General features: G+C 40.0%; 1 protein-coding gene across 1 annotated transcript in view; it reads left to right on the plus strand.

Moving 5' to 3' along the window:
* The window catches only part of WDR27 (WD repeat domain 27), a 2477832-nt gene that overhangs the window by 1124584 nt on the left and 1334716 nt on the right, over nt 1-18532 (plus strand). Inside the window, exon 13 of the mRNA XM_044072816.1 lies at nt 14013-14092. Within this exon, the coding sequence (XP_043928751.1) occupies nt 14013-14092 (80 nt within the window). The remainder of the gene's footprint in view (nt 1-14012; nt 14093-18532) is intronic.

The following is an 18532-nucleotide window of genomic DNA, read 5'->3' on the forward strand; positions in this document are numbered from 1 at the left end:
GCTCTACTAAGTATTCCTTTCTTAACGGCAACTTCTGTTCTAGATTCTACCAAAAACTCTACCAGTGCTGGTATTCCATTTAGGGCCCCCTATTTCTTTCTCTTTGCCTGTACTCTGATATCAAGCCTTGATAGGGAAGGCAATCTAACCTGCAGTCCAAATAAGTTCTTGGCGTCTTCCCATTCTGTTACCTTTTCCTCTCTAGTTATTTGCTCCCAATACCTTGGTTATTTTGCAAGTTTTCTCCAATAAATTCCAGCCCCCCCTTGCCTGTTGTTTGTATCCCTAATTGCAGTCATCCCTATCGGCAGAATTTCCTTTCTCCATTTCCATGTTGGCTTAGTTCTTAGTATACTTTCTGCTGCTTTATGACTATAATAATCTGTATGATTATTGTTATTCTCCTTAAAGGTCTGCATCCAAAATCCCAGACTCTTCTTGTTTCTTGAGGCCCCCCCCCCATTTCATCATCATCTCTTTCCACCTTTAATTATAGTTTACTGCTTGTGTGTGTTTCAGGCTTGTTGGCTGTTGGTGAAGCACCCACCAAGAGGAGAAAACGCTGAGAGAAGAAGGGAGCCACTTTTGAGATTTTAAGTATTTTTTCTCTGTTTATTTGTTAAGTTTTTCTGCATAGTTGCCTAGTTTGAGCATTTTCTGGCTTGTTAAACTTGATTTCTGCATTAGTAGCTGTATTTAGAGCACAACCAAAAGCTGTTTACTGAATTTCCTGTTTGCACTTAATTTTAAAATCGTTTTTCTCAAAACTTGCATATTTTCTGTCTTTGACCTAGCACTCTTGTGTGGGGTCATTTACTGCACTGTTATAACTTGATATTACTTGTGAACCTCTGCTATCTCTGAAAAAACAAAACAAAAATCTTGCTTTTTTCCCACTTTTCTGAGATTTAAAAAAGTTCAGTTACAGGCTTGCTGTTCCTGAACTGTTTGTAAGTTTCTGTGAGGCCATTTTTGCTTGGGCTAAAGGAAAGTCTCTCTGTTGATCAGTGGCAGTGAAAAACATTGAGCAGCTCCCCTGCCCTCCGTGGGAGTGGTTACTGACTTGAAACTGTAGTTTTATTGACCAGTAGGGGTCATTTCCAAAACTCCTTCATCTTCCTCTCTTAAAACCTAGTTGCCTCGTGGGTTTGGCGTCTTTTCAGGCTTGTTGGCTGTTGGTGAAGCACCCACCAAGAGGAGAAAACGCTGAGAGAAGAAGGGAGCCACTTTTGAGATTTTAAGTATTTTTTCTCTGTTTATTTGCTAAGTTTTTCTGCATAGTTGCCTAGTTTGAGCATTTTCTGGCTTGTTAAACTTGATTTCTGCATTAGTAGCTGTATTTAGAGCACAACCAAAAGCTGTTTACTGAATTTCCTGTTTGCACTTAATTTTAAAATCGTTTTTTCTCAAAACTTGCATATTTTCTGTCTTTGACCTAGCACTCTTGTGTGGGGTCATTTACTGCACTGTTATAACTTGATATTACTTGTGAAACTCTGCTATCTCTGAAAAAAAAACCAACAAAACAAAAAAATCTTGCTTTTTCCAACTTTTCTGAGATTTAAAAAAGTTCAGTTACAGGCTTGCTGTTCCTGAACTGTTTGTAAGTTTCTGTGAGGCCATTTTTGCTTGGGCTAAAGGAAAGTCTCTCTGTTGATCAGTGGCAGTGAAAAACATTGAGCAGCTCCCTGCCCCGTGGGAGTGGTTACTGACTTAAAACTGTAGTTTTATTGGCCGTATTGGGTCAATTCCTGGCTCTTTCCAGCCCCTGCTATCAAGCACGCTTTAGCGCGGAGTTGCCACTAGAGCAGCATCGGGCAGCGCCGGTTTAACAAGGTTAAACTTTTTCTGGCTCCATAAAGTCTGTTCTTCATTTTTTCCCTTAGAACTGCTCTACTAGTAATCTAAACAGTATATCCCTTAACTAAAAAGCGCAGCACTTGTTCCTAAAAGCTTTTTTTTTTTCTCCAAAAAAAAAAAAAAAAAAAAAGCTCAGCACTTGTCTTAAAAGCATCTTCTTTTCAGGCTTAGCACTTCTGTATTATACAAAGTCCCTCATTAGCGAACCCCCCCCAGGAGTACCCACTTCCTTACTAAGTCCTCTCATTCAGTTACACCCCGAACTTCTTAATTTCTCTAGCATGTTGAAGGGCCAGATGCTGGCGTCCTCTCCTGTCCAGTTGGTGAATCTGGGAATATTGAGGCAATGTTACAATTGCCTCATGTCCACAGACAACCCTCTCTTCCTCCCACATAACACAAATACTTGCGAGAGATGCAGCTATTTAGCCAAACTGGAGGCTGAGCTCTCTCAACTCAGGACTGGCAAGACCAGACAGGAGGAGAAGGCAACTACACACACCACAAAACCAGTCTCACATAAAGCTATCACAACAATGAATTAAACACATAAACACACAAAGACATACTCGGAGGCTCTGAGCAAAAATTTACCTAAACAGCAGAGGCCTCCAAAGCAGACACCCAAGCAACCGCCACCTCATGACACAACACAGGCAACACATAAAACACAAAATCAGTGTGCAAAGCAGTCACAGCCCTTAAGGCCAAATACAACACCAAACATACTTGTCATAGGTGACTCCATAGTCAGACACACTGAAGTTCCACTCACCAGGCTGAACAAGGAGAGGGTCACAGTAAGCTGCCTATCGGGCGCTAGAATCCGCCACATAACACAAGCACTCGGGTCACTCCACAGCAAGTATAAATATGACACAGTCATTGTCCATGCTGGTGTGAACAACCTGAGACGTACCTCCCTGGACTACATGAAAAGAGACATAGAGGAGCTCTCTGATTATGTAGCCCAGGCAGGTATGACCCTGACCCTGAGCAGCATCCTTCCTTCACCAAGAATGATGCCATAACATAGAGGCAAGATGATCAGCTTTAACAATTGGCTTAATTTCTGGTGTCATTCAAAGGGGATCCAGTGTCTGTCTGCCTGGGATGACATGCTTGACAAGCCACGCTGCTTCGCAAGGGACGGCTTGCACCTGTCACCCCTGGGATTCTGGATATTGGCTAAGGCTCTTGCCACCCCCATAGTGCCTTTTTTAGGCAAGGCTCAAATTCTAAACCTACCACCCTAGAAAATAAAAATGGGAAGAAACTAAGGGTAATGCTGCTCAATGCCAGAAGTCTAAATCTCAAAATGCACGCACTCGAGGTCCTTCTCAGTATGGAGAACATCGATGTCTGTGCTGTGACTGAAACCTGGTTCAAGGCTCCTGAGAGCACCCCGGCACTATCAGGTTTTACCTCATATCATGCATTCCGGCCCCAAAACCCGGACCACACCACAAAGGGAGGGGGTGTATCCATATTCATCAAGGATACCCACACCTCCAGGTTGGTGGCAATGCACGAAGCATTGGAAACCATCCAGGTGCAATTAACCATAGGCAAAACTGCTCTGCAATTTGTAGCATGCTACAGGCCACCCTCTCAAACTCAGGAACCCCACACAGCCTTCCTGAAGACACTGGAGGGTATAAATGTATCTCCAAACACCATTATATTGGGTGACTTCAACTACCCGAATATAGTCTGGGAACATTACTCAAGCCCAAACTTTCTAGCCCAAAGGTTCCTGGAGTTCATAAATTCAAATGCCATGGAACAACTAGTCACCGTTCCCACAAGAGGAGAAAATATACTAGATCTCATCATCACAAACATGGGGACAAAATGCTCCACACTGAAGTACATCCTTCATTGGTGAGATCAGATCATAAACTAATCTCACTGGATATCCACATCCCGCCCCCACCCCAAACAAAAAAGACCACAGTGAAGAACTTCTCTAAAGCAAACTTCACACTACTCAAGACTGGTGTGGTATCCTTCAAGGCCCCCGAGCCAGTGGAAACCACAACCCAAGCTGCGGAAGCCCTTACAAATGCCTTCTACGAACACCTCCAGGACTGCATGGATCAGGCAATCCCTAATAAAACCAAGACTCTTTCCACCAAGGGCAAATGTCCAGTCTGGTGGACCCCAGCCATAACCAAACTTTACAATAAGAGAAGAAAGCTGTTACATGATAGAGCAAAATCCATAAAAGAGAAGACACCTTTGATCATTATTAGTAAAAAAATACGAGCACTCATAAAATCATCCAAGGCCAACTTTGAGAGAAAAATTGCCATAGATTCAAAAGACAATCATAAGGCCTTCTTCAGCTATGTTAGAAACCTGGGTGGAAACTCCCAGATATGCTCAGAATTAGTCCAAAATGATACAAAAATCACTGAACCCACAGACATTGCCAACATACAGGCAGACAGGTTCAGTGCAAACTTCACCCCCCTCTCCCCCCCAGAAGGAGAGATAACTATCCCAGCGGAGTGCAGCCTCCCAGACATCTCCAATGCGCAGGTGAAAGCTGCTCTCTCTAAAGCTAAAAACACAGCATCAATGAGACCGGATGGTGTCCCCGGCTGTGTGCTACACGAACTCAATGAGGAACTAAACCCGCACATAAGGCAGCTGTTTAATCTTAGCCTTACCACAGGATACGTGCCCAAAGAGTGGCGTACGGCAACTGTGGTCCCACTCCACAAAGGCGGTGCCTCTACGGACCCTGGTAATTACCGCCCCATAAGCTTAACAAGCCTGGTCTGCAAAGCTATGGAGAGGATCATAATGGAACTCGTAAACAAAGACATAGGGGACTTGCAGACATTGGACCCGACCCAGTTTGGCTTTGTCAAGGGCAGATCATGCCTTTTGAACTTGGTCGACTTCTTCGAAACAGTCACCAAGGCCATTGATGAGGGAAAGGCAGTCCATACAGCCTACCTTGACCTTGCAAAAGCTTTCGACACAGTACCCCACTCGGGTATTATAGAGAAACTTACCAGCTTAAATGTAAACCCATATGTCACAAGATGGGTTGCAAACTGGCTAAAGGACAGAACCCACAGGGTTAGAGTAGCTGGCGCCATGTCAGACTCCAAGCCGGTCACAAGTGGTGTCCCACAGGGCTCAGTCCTTGGCCCCCTGTTGTTCGGCATTTACTTCTCAGAAGTACAGGCTAACATAGGAGGACTATGGCTGACAAAGTTTGCAGATGACTGCAAACTGGGATCCATAGTGGAAAGTACATCGGACACAGATATCCTTCAGAGGGGTCTCACGGAAACTGATAGCTGGTGCCAGAGCCATGGCCTGAAGTTAAATGCCAAAAATGTATAGTCATACCCTTCGGGAAAAACAAGGTAACCCCAAGCTACCATATAGGTGGCAATCCACTAAGCACAGAAGAGGTTATCAGGGACCTGGGGACCCAGGTTGACAGTGGCCTTTCTTTTGACACTCACATTGCTAAAGTGGTTAGAAAAACCTTCTACATTGCCCACCTGATCATGAAGGGATTCACATCCAGATCAAGTGAGGTCATTGTTCCCCTGTACTCTTCACTTATCAGACCAATGATCGAGTACATTGCCCCATTTGGGATGTATCTCACCCGACACCTGCAGCAATTGGAGAGACCCCAAAAGTTCCTCACCAAAAGGATAAAGGGACTCCAAAATCTGTCATATGCTGCCAGACTGAACAAAATCCAGCTCTATTCAGTCGCATACCGTCTGCTCAGAGGTGACCTGTGCCTGACATACAAGGCCATGTCCAACCCGGAATTAATGGACATGCTCCACCTCAAAAAATCCAAATCTACCAGATCCACTAGAGCAAGCGACTTTAACCTTAGCACGGATATAAATAGGACATGCTGGAGGGATAGATTTGTCACCCAGAGACTCCCTATGTTGTGGAATAAAATCCCGGTCCATGTGAGGCAGAGCGCCTCGCTGTCTCTGTTCAAGAGAAATCTGGACCGGTGGATGGGAGATCGTAGGTTTACCCCGGGAATCATCTCTGTGTCACTGCTGGACAGAGGCACAACAAACTAATGGGCACAGTATTTTTTAACATAAGGGGTGGTGTAAGCCACAAAAACTCTGGGCTAGGCTTATAAATGCCTTAGGGCAGATAGCCCAGTATAAACCTATGAACCTATAGGAGCCTTAACTATTAAAGTAACAGGAACACGATCACTGCCTCAAAACACCAGCAACCAAACCAAGCCTTGGAAGAAATTCCTTTATTTCACCGACTAAGCGCTTTCACCAAACAATTGGCTTCATCAGAGTCAGTGTGTTACAAAAAGCTTACACATTTTATACTTTTCAATCATGATGATTGAAAATCATACCTTGAAAAAGGGCATCCCACAAGTATAATTCAATCTTTTTGTAAGCAATATTAATTTCATTTAAAGATACCCTCTTGTATGTTTCTTGATCTTCCAAGATAGACATCATGGATGCCATATAATCAAACTTGTTCATCAAAACCATTCCCCCGCCCTTGTCTGGTTTCATACACCTAATGTTACCAGAGTTCTTTAATTCTTTTAACAACAACCTTTCTTGTGTAGTTAAATTGTCGACACAAATGTGCCTAGCACTACATATCTTCCTAAATTCAAAGTCTAACAATTTTTCAAGGGCTGTCACTTCATTAAATGGTGGGGGAATAAAGGTACTTCTCCTTGTAAGAACCTTACAGCTAGAATTTTCAACATTGATGTGAGTGTTGTGATTGTCATGGAAATAAATCTCCAAGTTCAGTTTCAAATTATATAAACAAATTATAATATAAAACATTTTAATAGTGTTTAGTTACACTAACATTAAGGTTCAATTTCAAATATATTTGTATATAAAAAAGTTTTTTAGTCAAATGGTTTAGTCAAATTGTTTATTATATGTATTGAAGTATTTTTTATTATATTATATTTTAAAGATGTATAAAATTGTTTAAGGAGTGACAATGAATGTTTTGAACTTTTCAGAAATTGTTTTAGAAACTGTTTTAGAAACCGTTGTGGGGAGTAATTAATTAATTGGAACAGTTTATTGAATTATGAGGTGATGTCATCATGATTGAAAAGTATAAAATGTGTAAGCTTTTTGTAACACACTGACTCTGATGAAGCCAATTGTTTGGTGAAAGCGCTTAGTCGGTGAAATAAAGGAATTTCTTCCAAGGCTTGGTTTGGTTGCTGGTGTTTTGAGGCAGTGATCGTGTTCCTGTTACTTTAATTTACTTAATTGCCCTGGTTTTGGGAAGGAGCCTTAACTATGTTGCTCGGAAATACCCCTTCAAATCAGGTAATCCCAATTCACCATGTTCTGTTGGAAGAATAAGCTTATCCCACTTGACTCTTGCCACCCCCCCCCCCAGATAAAATCCTTTAGTTCTTTATTAATTGCTATCCACAACTTTTCCTGTGGCTGATAAAAATATGCTTGACCTATGTATAAGATTAAAGGGGCTAAAAACATTTTAATTGCTTGTAGCTTATTATCAATATCCATATAACAGAGCTTCCATTTTCTCAGTTTTTGTATTATATTTTGTTTAGCCTCTTTTCACATATCCTTTTTAATCCATACTCCTAAATATTTCATTTTATCATGTTCCCGTAAATATGGATATTGCTAAACCGATTCATATGTAGGCACATAGTTTACCACTATTGCCTTTGTTTTAGCTTCATTAATTTTGTATCCCAAAAAGATATGAGACTGTCTCAATATATTCCACAGCACTGTCATGTCCCTTTCTGGTTTTGTCAGGTATAAAATAATGTCATCTGCAAACAGAGACAGCTTTTCTTAACTACCATACCAATTATATCCGTGAATTTCTGGGCCCCTTATTTAATTTCCACTGTGTAGATAAAGCCGGTGTACTAAGAAATCAGATAAAGTAAAACAAAATGTAAAGTAAACCGGCACCACGCCACTTGATACTTAAACAACAGAAAAGTTATTAAGGCTTGCTAGTAGTAGGCTTTCACCAATATAGGCTTCTTCAGGCAAATAGTCACCTGATTTAAAACATATGATTTAAATACACAAAAAAGGGTCATGTGACTTCATCTTTAAATAAGTAGCACCCAAAAAGGCTAATACATGAATAAATACACATCCTAAGAATGTAAAAAATAGAAATAGCTGTATATAACATAAATAAAAAAATATATTAAAGCTTTTAAAAACTTTTATATCTATCTGTATATCAAAATTATTTAATTTTATTTTGTTTATCTTTCAGAACTGGCTTTATTGTCACACTTTCATTGAGACCAGGTGGACAGTGTGCTTTAAAACACATTATCCACTTATTTTTAATAATTTCTGTGTGATTCTTCAAGTCACCACCTCTTAACCTTTCATGTAACCTTTCAGGAACCCCACACAGCCTTTCTGAAGACACTGGAGGGTATAAATGTATCTCCAAACACCATCATATTGGGTGACTTCAACTACCCGAATATAGACTGGGAACATTACTCTAGCCCCAACTTTCTAGCCCAACAGTTCCTGGAGTTCATAAATTCAAATGCCATGGAACAGCTAGTCACTGTTCCCACGAGAGGAGAAAATATACTAGATCTCATTATCACAAACATGGGGACAAAATGCTCCACACCGGAAGTATATCCCTCATTGGTGAGATCTGATCATAAACTAATCTCACTGGAAATCCACATCCTGCCCCCCCCCCCAAACAAAAAAGACCACAGTGAAGAACTTCTCTAAAGCAAACTTCACACTACTCAAGACTGGTGTGGTATCCTTCAAGGCCCCTGAGCCAGTGGAAACCACAACCCAAGCTGCGGAAGCCCTTACAAATGCCTTCTATGAACACCTCCAGGACTGCATGGATCAGGCAATCCCAAATAAAACCAAGACTCTTTCCACAAAGGGCAAACGTCCAGTCTGGTGGACCCCAGCCATTAACAAACTTTACAATAAGAGGAGAAAGCTATTACATGATAGAACAAAATCCATAAAAGGGAAGTCACCCCTGATCATTATTAGTAAAAACTACGAGCACTCATAAAATCAACTAAGGCCAATTTTGAGAGAAAATTGCCATGGATTCAAAGGACAATCATAAGGCCTTTTTCAGCTATGTTAGGAACCTGGGTGGAAACTCCCAGATATGCTCAGAATTAGTCCAAAATGATACAAAGATCACTGAACCCACAGACATTGCCAACATACTGGCAGACAGGTTCAGTGCAAACTTCACCCCCCTCCCCTAAAGGAGAGATAACTATCCCAGCGGAGTGTAGCCTCCCAGACATCTCAAATGCGCAGGTGAAAGCTGCTCTCTCTAAAGCTAAAAACTCAGCATCAATGGGACCGGATGGTATCCCCGGCTGTGTGCTACACGAGCTAAATGAGGAATTAAACCCGCACATAAGGCAGCTGTTTAATCTCAGCCTTACCACAGGATACGTGCCCAAGGAGTGGCGTACGGCAACTGTGGTCCCACTCCACAAAGGCGGTGCCTCTAAGGACCCTGGTAATTACCGCCCCATAAGCTTAACAAGTCTAGTCTGCAAAGCTATGGAGAGGATCATAATGGAGCTCATAAACAAAGATATAGGGGACTTGCAGACATTGGACCCGACCCAGTTTGGGCTCGTCAAGGGAAGATCATGCCTTTTGAACTTGGTCGACTTCTTGAAACAGTCACCAAGGCCATTGATGAGGAAAGGCAGTCCATACAGCCTTCCTTGACCTTGCAAAGGCTTGACACAATACCCCACTCGGGTATTGTAGAAAAACTTACCAGCTTAAATGTAAACCCATATGTCACAAGATGGGTTGCAAACTGGCTTAAGGACAGAACCCACAGGGTTAGAGTTGCTGGTGCTATGTCAGACTCCAAGCCGGTCACAAGTGGTGTCCCACAGGGCTCGGTCCTTGGCCCCCTATTGTTCGGCATCTACTTCTCAGAAGTACAGGCCAACATGGGAGGACTTTGGCTAACAAGGTTTGCAGACGACTGCAAACTGGGCGCCATAGTGGAAAGTGCATCAGACATGGATATCCTTCAGAAGGGACTCACGGAAACAGATAGCTGGTGCCAGAGCCATGGCCTGAAGTTAAACACCAAAAAATGTATAGTCATACCCTTTGGGAAAAACAAGGTAACCCCAAGCTACCATATAGGTGGCAATCCACTAAGCACAGAAGAGGTTATCAGGGACCTCGGGACCCAGGTTGTCAGTGGCCTTTCTTTTGACACTCACGTTGCTAAAGTGGTTAGAAAGACCTTCTCCATTGCCCACCTGATCATGAAGGGATTCACATCCAGATCTAGTGAGGTCATTGTTCCCCTGTACTCTTCACTTATCAGACCAATGATCGAGTACAATGCCCCATTCGGGATGTATCTCACCCGACATCTGCAGCAATTGGAGAGACCCCAAAAGTTCCTCACCAAAAGGATAAAGGGACTCCAAAATCTGTCATATGCTGCCAGATTGAAGAAACTCCAGCTCTATTCAGTCACATACCGTCTGCTCAGAGGTGACATGTGCCTGACATACAAGGCCATGTCCAACTTGGAATTAATAGACATGTTCCACCTCAAAAAATCCAAATCCACCAAAACCACTAGAGCAAGTGACTTAAACCTTAGCACAGATATAAATAGGACGTGCTGGAGGGATAGATTTATCACTCAGAGACTCCCTATGCTGTGGAATAAAATCCCAGTCCATGTGAGGCAGAGCACCTCGCTGGCTCTGTTCAAGAGAAATCTTGACCTGTGGATGGGAGATCGTAGGTTAACCCCGGGAATCATCTCTGTGTCACTGCTGGACAGAGGCACAACAAACTAATGGGCACAGTATTTTTTCATATAAGGGGTGGCGTAAGCCACAAAAATTTGGGCTAGGCTTATAAATGCCTTAGGGCAGATAGCCTAGTATAAACCTATGAACCTATGTATATTTTGTAAAATAAAAAAGCAAAATTTGTGAGATGTATATGTTTGTTTAATATGCCTGTATAATGCATTTGTGTCTAGCTGCCTTCTTATCTCTGATATATGCTCACAAATTCTCTCTTTGAACTTTCTATTTACTCTACCTATACAGAAGGCGCTGCAGATGAGACGTTTTGCCACGTGTATTATGTTTTTAGTATTACATGTCCCATGGCATCTATTTTTTAGCATTCTTAGAACTTGATCTACATTGGGCATGCAGCTTTCTGCACTGTCTAATTAGTGTGTATACATTTTTATACTATAAAGTAGGCATTATTGTATGATTTGTGTTTGAAAAAATAATTTACATCCCATGTTAACCGAGGTACTTAATTTCTTTCAATAGGTTTGATTTAAATGCCCTACCTGTTATTCCTCCTTACCTGTTGTTTAGTTTAAGACAGTTATTTAGTTAATTGTTTTCTTCGTAACATGCTCTAACTAAGGAGACTATCATCTGAAGAATGCCGTCTTCCCTTCAGACAGCGTGTGTATTATGGTTGTTGTTGTTGTGTCTTTCGGCTTTTCCTATTTAGGGGTCGCCACAGTGGAACTCCGGTCCGCTAATGATTGGCAGTAGATTTTTACGTGTCGAGTTGCCAGCTCTGATGCACAACCTTCAATGAAGGTGCACCCATTCACGCATGTATCCACACAGAAGATGCTTTAACTGAGAATCGAACAGGATAACGTCTTACTGTGAAGCGACAATGCTACCGTAGCACCACCACCGCAGTAAGCTTGTGTATTATGGTAAGAGGTATAAAACTGTAAGAAAATATTAAAAACTTCTTCTTCTTTTGGCTTTTCCCAGTTAGGGGTCGCCGCAGTGGATCACCTGTCCACTCATGATTGGCAGTGGAGTTTTACGGTGTCGAGTTGCCAGCCCGGCACCCAACCTTCCACAGAAGGCACACACACTCATACCTAGGGCCAATTTAGAGTGTCCAATCCACCTACAGCATGTCCTTGGGATGTGGGAGGAAACCGGAGCACCCGGAGGAAACCCACGCAACCACAGGGAGCACATGCAGACTCTCCACAGAAGGCACCCCAGCTGAGGATCGAACCGGAGAACCTCTTGCTGTGAGGCAGCAACACTAACCACTGCAGTAAGCTTGTGTATTATGGTAAGAGGTATAAAACTGTAAGAAAAGATTAAAAAAGATGATAAACATTTTTTTCTTCACTAAAGGGGATAAAAGTAAATATAGTAACTGTGCCTATCCAAGTGGCTTTCTAACTGCACTGGATTCTGTTATGTCAAATATGGGAAAAACTGCAAGGGTAGCCTAAAGTACATGACACCAGAGCTGTCCCTTCAGCTACAGCTATATATTATAATACAGCTTTGGAAATTTTGTGGCTTCTGCCTCATTGACCCTGAACACTTTTGCCTTATATTAGACTCTGGACATGACCTCTAGGCCCATTTCTTCTTTTAGGGCCATAATTACTATGGGAATACTCCCACAAGATGGTCACCCAGGTGGCTTGTACTTTGTCCTTTGTCCTAATTGTTCTTTGCAACCAGAGCTATATGAAATTGGATCACAAATGTTATAAGTAGCCACTATAATGCCAGTCTGAGATTCAGGTCCTGCAGTAGGAAGCATACTCCCTCCTTCTCCTGCCATATTTCTCCTCAACTGTCTTTTGCACATTTGCAGAACTGGATTTTTCTCCAATAAGTAGTTTTGACAGATAAAGGAAAACATTTTTTTTGTTAATCTATTTATGCCATTATTTGGACTTAAAGTAACTAGTACACAAATAATACTCAAGGACATGTGACGGTCTTCTTCTTCTTTCAGCTGTTCCCGTTAGGGTTGCCACAGCAGATCATCTGTTTCCATTTCTTCCTGTCCTCTGCATCTTGCTTTGTCACACCAACCACCTGCATGTCCTCTCTCACCACATCCATAAACCTTATCATAGGCTTTCCTCTTTTCCTCTTACCTGGCAGCTCCATCCTTAGCATCCTTTTCCCACTATATACAGCATTTCCCCTCAGCTTATGTCTAAACCAATGCAATCTTGGTTCTCTGGCTTTGTCTCCAAACCATCCAACCTGAGCTGACCTTCTAATATACTGATTCCTAATCCTGTCCATCCTAGTCACACCCAATGCAAATCTTAACATCTTTAACTCTGCCACCCCCAGCAGTGACTCTTGCCTTTTTGTCAATGCCTCCGTCTCCAAACCATATAACATAGCTGGTCTCACTACCCTCTTGTAGACCTTCCCTTTCACTCTTACTGGTACCCGTCTGTCACAAATCAATCCTGAGACTCTTCTCCACCCTGCTTGTACTCTCTTCTTCACCTCTCTCCCACACTCATCATTACTCTGAACTGTTGATCCCAAGTATTTAAACTCATCCACCTTCACCTTCTGTACTCCCTGCATCCTCACCATTCTTCTATCCTCCTTCTCATTCACACGCACATATTCTGTCTTAGTCCTGCTGACCTTCATTCCTCTCCTCTCTAGAGCATATCTCCACCTCTCCAGGGCATTCTCAACCTGTTCCCTACTGTCACTACAGATCAAAATGTCATCTGCAAACATCATAATCCATGTGACTGTGTTAGTCAGAATTCTTCAAAATGTGGTTATCTGAAGAATACTGACTAAAAATGTCTGTGATGGCATTATTTCCTGATTTTTTTGTTTGTTTTTGTTTTTTGCAGATGAGAATTAAGCAACAGTAATGACTTTATTTTTGTTATTGTGCAAGCTGAAGACATCTCCAAGTCATTTATGTAAGATGGGGTGGGTGCAAGCTAGAGCCATCTTCTTGTAAACGCAGTGTGACAGTACCACCCATCAAAAAAATATGTTTGCCATTATATTCTTGAGTAATGCTTTTCTCTTTGAAAGTATATTTTGAAGAACTGGTCCCATTATACCACAGTTTGATGAACTGCTGTTTTCCACATGGTACTATACCCAATATACTAGTAAAGTAAATAGGGAACATGATAATGACAAAAGCAAAGGGCACATTTTTGTTTGGACTCGTATGAATTTATGTACAAAATGAGCTTTTCTTGTTTGCAGATCACTGCATATGTGCTCAGCATTATCAGTAAATGTGAAGTTGACTTTTGTTTTGTAGCTCACCTTTGCTTCCTACTTCTCCTTTGCGCTTTGAGTTTGTGAAGAAAGAAACTAAACCTGCTGGTCAAAAGAAATCTGGTATGTATTTATATATTTTGCTGTTTGTAAATAAAAATACTTAAAATGCTAATCGGAGGAGTAGACCTATGTAGTAAAGCTAAACAATTATTCTCATTTCCAGTGCCTTTTGTCCATCTAAACCTAAGAACAGAAACCGAATAATTATTATTCTGTCTTCATAGCTGGCCTTAAGCATAGGCCAACTAGGCAGCCACCTAGGGCACTGTTCCAGCAGGGGCACTTTTCCAGTAACCTGGGTGATATAGGTAGACCAGGATGAGGGCATCTGGTGGCGTGGGAGGTGCTGTGGAGCCCTTTTGCCTAGCGCCTCAGTTGAACAAAGGCTGGCCCTGTCTGTCTTTTGCAACTTGTCTGCAAGAGGCTAAGAAATTAACTTAAGACATAGTTTAAGACACTGTTCATTTTTGTTCTTCAGAATCTCTCTCAACAGGAGATGCTTTCTAGAGTTTCTTCCACGCTTATCTTTTTTCCCCACTCTCTCTCTTTGTCTCTATTCTCATTTCTAATTATTGTTCAGAATCTGCTTTGGACATGGCATCGTCATTTCAAGATATCCTCAAAAACATTTTCATGATTTTTTTCAACCATTTTTCAAGATTCACCTCCACCAAATTCTGACAGTTTATGAATCATTGTATTGATTTATGGGACGTGCTTCCATGTTGCCAGAATTTAAATTATACACCAGCCAGAAAGATAAAGCTATTTTCTTTCAGATATCTTACACAATTTTTTCAAAGGGGTGCAGCTTTATTTTAATTTTATTTATTTAGTATTGTTGTGCTTAGCAGTTGGCTTAGAGGATTAAGGAGCTGTTCCATGTGTCCAGAAGTACAAGATTTTATTTCCTCTGCTTTCATTGTCTACCTATGTGACTCTGAACAAGTCACTTAACCAGACACAGCTCCTGGGCTGAGTGTGAAAAAGGTCTGTAGAGATCAGTGTTATGCCCTGGAAAACAAATCAAATCAAATAAAATTAACCAGTGGCTAGGATGGTTTAAGGACCTATTTCAGCCACAGACTTGACCAAAAAGGTAGTGAGGTGCAATAATAGCTATAGAAAATGAAAACATCATAGGCTTGTTTGAACTGATTTGTCACTAATCTTACTTTCATGTTTTTATTGTTGTAATGCCTCCTTCTGTGGTTTGTGATCATTTCCCTCTTTTTTCTGTTATTTTTCATTCTGCAATGCTCTGCCTCCATGTATTTCTCTCTAGAATGCTCCCTAAACTTTGATGTAATGTAAAGGATTCCACTAAGACCATCAATTCAGTGTGTCAAAGTGAGCCTTATGTTGATAAGGTGAATGCTGACATTAATGAAGTTTTGTGGCTTCCTCCATATCATAATGAAAGGCACTTGGGAAATCATGAATAGTATGAGTTCTGATGGGATATAATAAATTTATTTGCTGCATTTTACTAAATGAAATAAATATATTTTTTTAAAGTGGTGATTTCATTGCATTCATTTTGTGGGCAAACTGTTGGTTCACAGATATGCACTGTTATTTTTGTTAATGTTTTGAGTGACAGCAGTATCAGCCATATTTGTATGGGTAAAGTGTTTTTATTTGGTATGTAGGGAAGAAAGTTATAAAATTAGGAATGAGGACTGTAATGATTTTCTCAGAAGCGGTGTCTCACACATTGTTTTACACGCACATAAGTGCACACACACACACACACACACACACACACACACACACACACACACACACACACACACACACACACACACACACACACATTTAAATTCTTTTGCATGTAATGTGAACTGAATTTTTTTGTTTCTGAAGAAAATGTATGAAACTGAAGGACAGGTGTGTAGTGCAGTTTATGAGGAAACAAAAGCTTATTCCTGAAACTATTTGGGGGTGGCAGAGATAGTGTGGAATGATGATAGTGTTGGGAGAAAATTGGTAAGATAGATTGTGATGTGCTTGTGGAAGTCACTTATGAAGTATGCAACCAGTATTTTGTTAAAGTTCCACATGTGTGTGAAAACCTGGTCAGGAACATCCTGCAATATTCTTGACAGTTGAGAGATATGCACAACACACCTAACATCATCATCATCATCATCCCTACCTCTGTACTTGTAATATAAACCTTATGATAGTTTTTATATATATATATATATATATATATATATATATATATATATATATATATATATATATATAATTATCTATGAACCTGCTATTTACCCTACCTCTTAACTGCAATATTAGCATTTTCTGCCCTACCAAGTTTCTTCTCTCTTCTCTATTACTTTGAATGTAAGTACATAATCTATTATCTATTTAACAAACCCACTAGTATACCTCTTCATATGCTCAGTTTTCATCATCTCCTAATGCATAAATATCTTTTATTGTGTAATAGTTGCCTTCATTTCATATAAATGTAATCTAATTAGCACATGTATGTGTAATTGCTAATAAATATTACTTAATATCTGTTCACGTTTATTAATGAATCTCTGTTTAAAAATGTTTATCATAATTGGAACTTTTCTCCCCGGGCCTCTGCTAAAAAGGTTTTTTGAGCAAACTCATTTAGACAAACCCAGTAAACAAAAACAAAATAAATAAATCAAGAATCATATCTCAACTTTAACACCTGAAAACAATTCATAAGCGAGTAGCTATTTCTACAGAAACAAAATGCACCATTCATGCAGTTTTTAAAAGCAAACTGCAACAAACTTGAGGATATTGGCAGTACAAAACACAGATACAACCTATTTTACCATTCCAAAAACTTAATGGCAACTACTCAGAAGTGCTGCCATGTAAAATAATGAAACACCCAGTGCAATACTGATTCATCTACAAAACTGAATGTAAATGCATTTACATTGTTTTTATCCTATCACGGTTGCAGCCCTGAAAAAAAAAACATAAGCCTGAGTCTCTGAAATAAGCCTGTCATGTTTCAATATTTCCAGCTCTCTGCTCTAGCAGCATTTGCCTAACATGATATCATACTGGGGCAGCGATTCAAATAAAAGATAATTTCAGAATGTCAACAGAAGCTCTGTCTTGAGAGTTCTAGTTATTAAATGAATCATTTCACCAAAAAAAAGCACACATAACATTTACCATCACAACAAGTATTACTGCTATTGAAAAACAAAACCAGACTTTCACTTTAACAATTACACATATAAATTGTGTTCATTAGGCATAGGCTTAATACTCTATGATATGTTTAAATCCGAACAATTACATTTCTGCGTTACATTACAATTGTACCATATATGTATTCAGTACTTCAAACAAGGAAGAAAACATGAAGAGTATGTAATAAATGTAGTAAACCGAGAATGAGACATGCTAAATAATGGAAAGAAAAAATATATACAGTCAGGTATGTAGCTATTAGATTTTTGAAACATATACTTGTGATAGCTATAATTAAAGATAAAATAATAAACAACTGGAGTTAGGTGAAAGATAAATAATAAATGATTAAAAAAGGTTAGATAAAACATGAAAGAAGGAATGAGTTCAGGGAGTAGAATTATTAACTTTTAATATTGAGAGGTTAATTTAATCTGGAAGAAAGTATGTATGTGCAAGGAAAATTCCTCAGAGAGGAAAGAGGGGGGACTGATAATTATTATTGTTATTGTTTTGTGAAGGGTTGCATTATGTGGATTGAAGAATGGTGCAAAAGGAATAGCATAATCTAGTTTAGGAATAAATACATTCTTGGCTGCTGTTTTTCTGACATTAGGGTTGAGGAGGTTAGTGAGTGCATATGCACATTTTAACTGTTTCAAAATAGCAGAACTAAAGGGCTCAGTGTAATGATAGATAGCTGGACAGTGTTTGTATAACGTGGATGGTTCAGTCAGCTGTCATAGAGGACTACATATATTAAGTGGAGATGCAAAAAGCTTCAGGAGATTCCAAATACCATTGGGTTTGTCTTGGAGAAGATAACAACTTCTTTATGATTATGAGATCAGGTATAACAAGTTTGGAAATTAGCCTACATTTCTGTTTGATACTTTTTACAATTATTGGAGAATTTTTGAAGATATTAAAACATAATAACTTCTTCTCTGAATAAATTAATAGTTTGACTCCCATTTTATTTTGGATGTGATCTTCATTTTCTAAAGCCTCTCCCCAAGACTTATCTACCCTGTGCACATTATTACAGACTCTTTCTTTAGAAAATAAGGGAGTAAAATGTGATAGCATATGTAATGTGGTAATTAATGTGAGTATCCCACAACAAATTATTTGTGTAGGGAATGAGGAAGGCCCGTCTGGCATTTTTAAATTATAAACAAGGCAGCATATTGTTTTACTTGGGGAAGCAAAAATGACTAAATTAGTTAGGAATACACTGTGATCCCCCCAACTTCACAGCTTCTACGTTGGTGATATTTTTAACAGTTCTTAACTTGAAAATCG

Source organism: Protopterus annectens, chromosome 1.part0 (genome assembly GCF_019279795.1).
Source record: "Protopterus annectens isolate FY-2018-M chromosome 1.part0, PAN1.0, whole genome shotgun sequence".
NCBI lineage: Eukaryota > Metazoa > Chordata > Ceratodontiformes > Protopteridae > Protopterus > Protopterus annectens.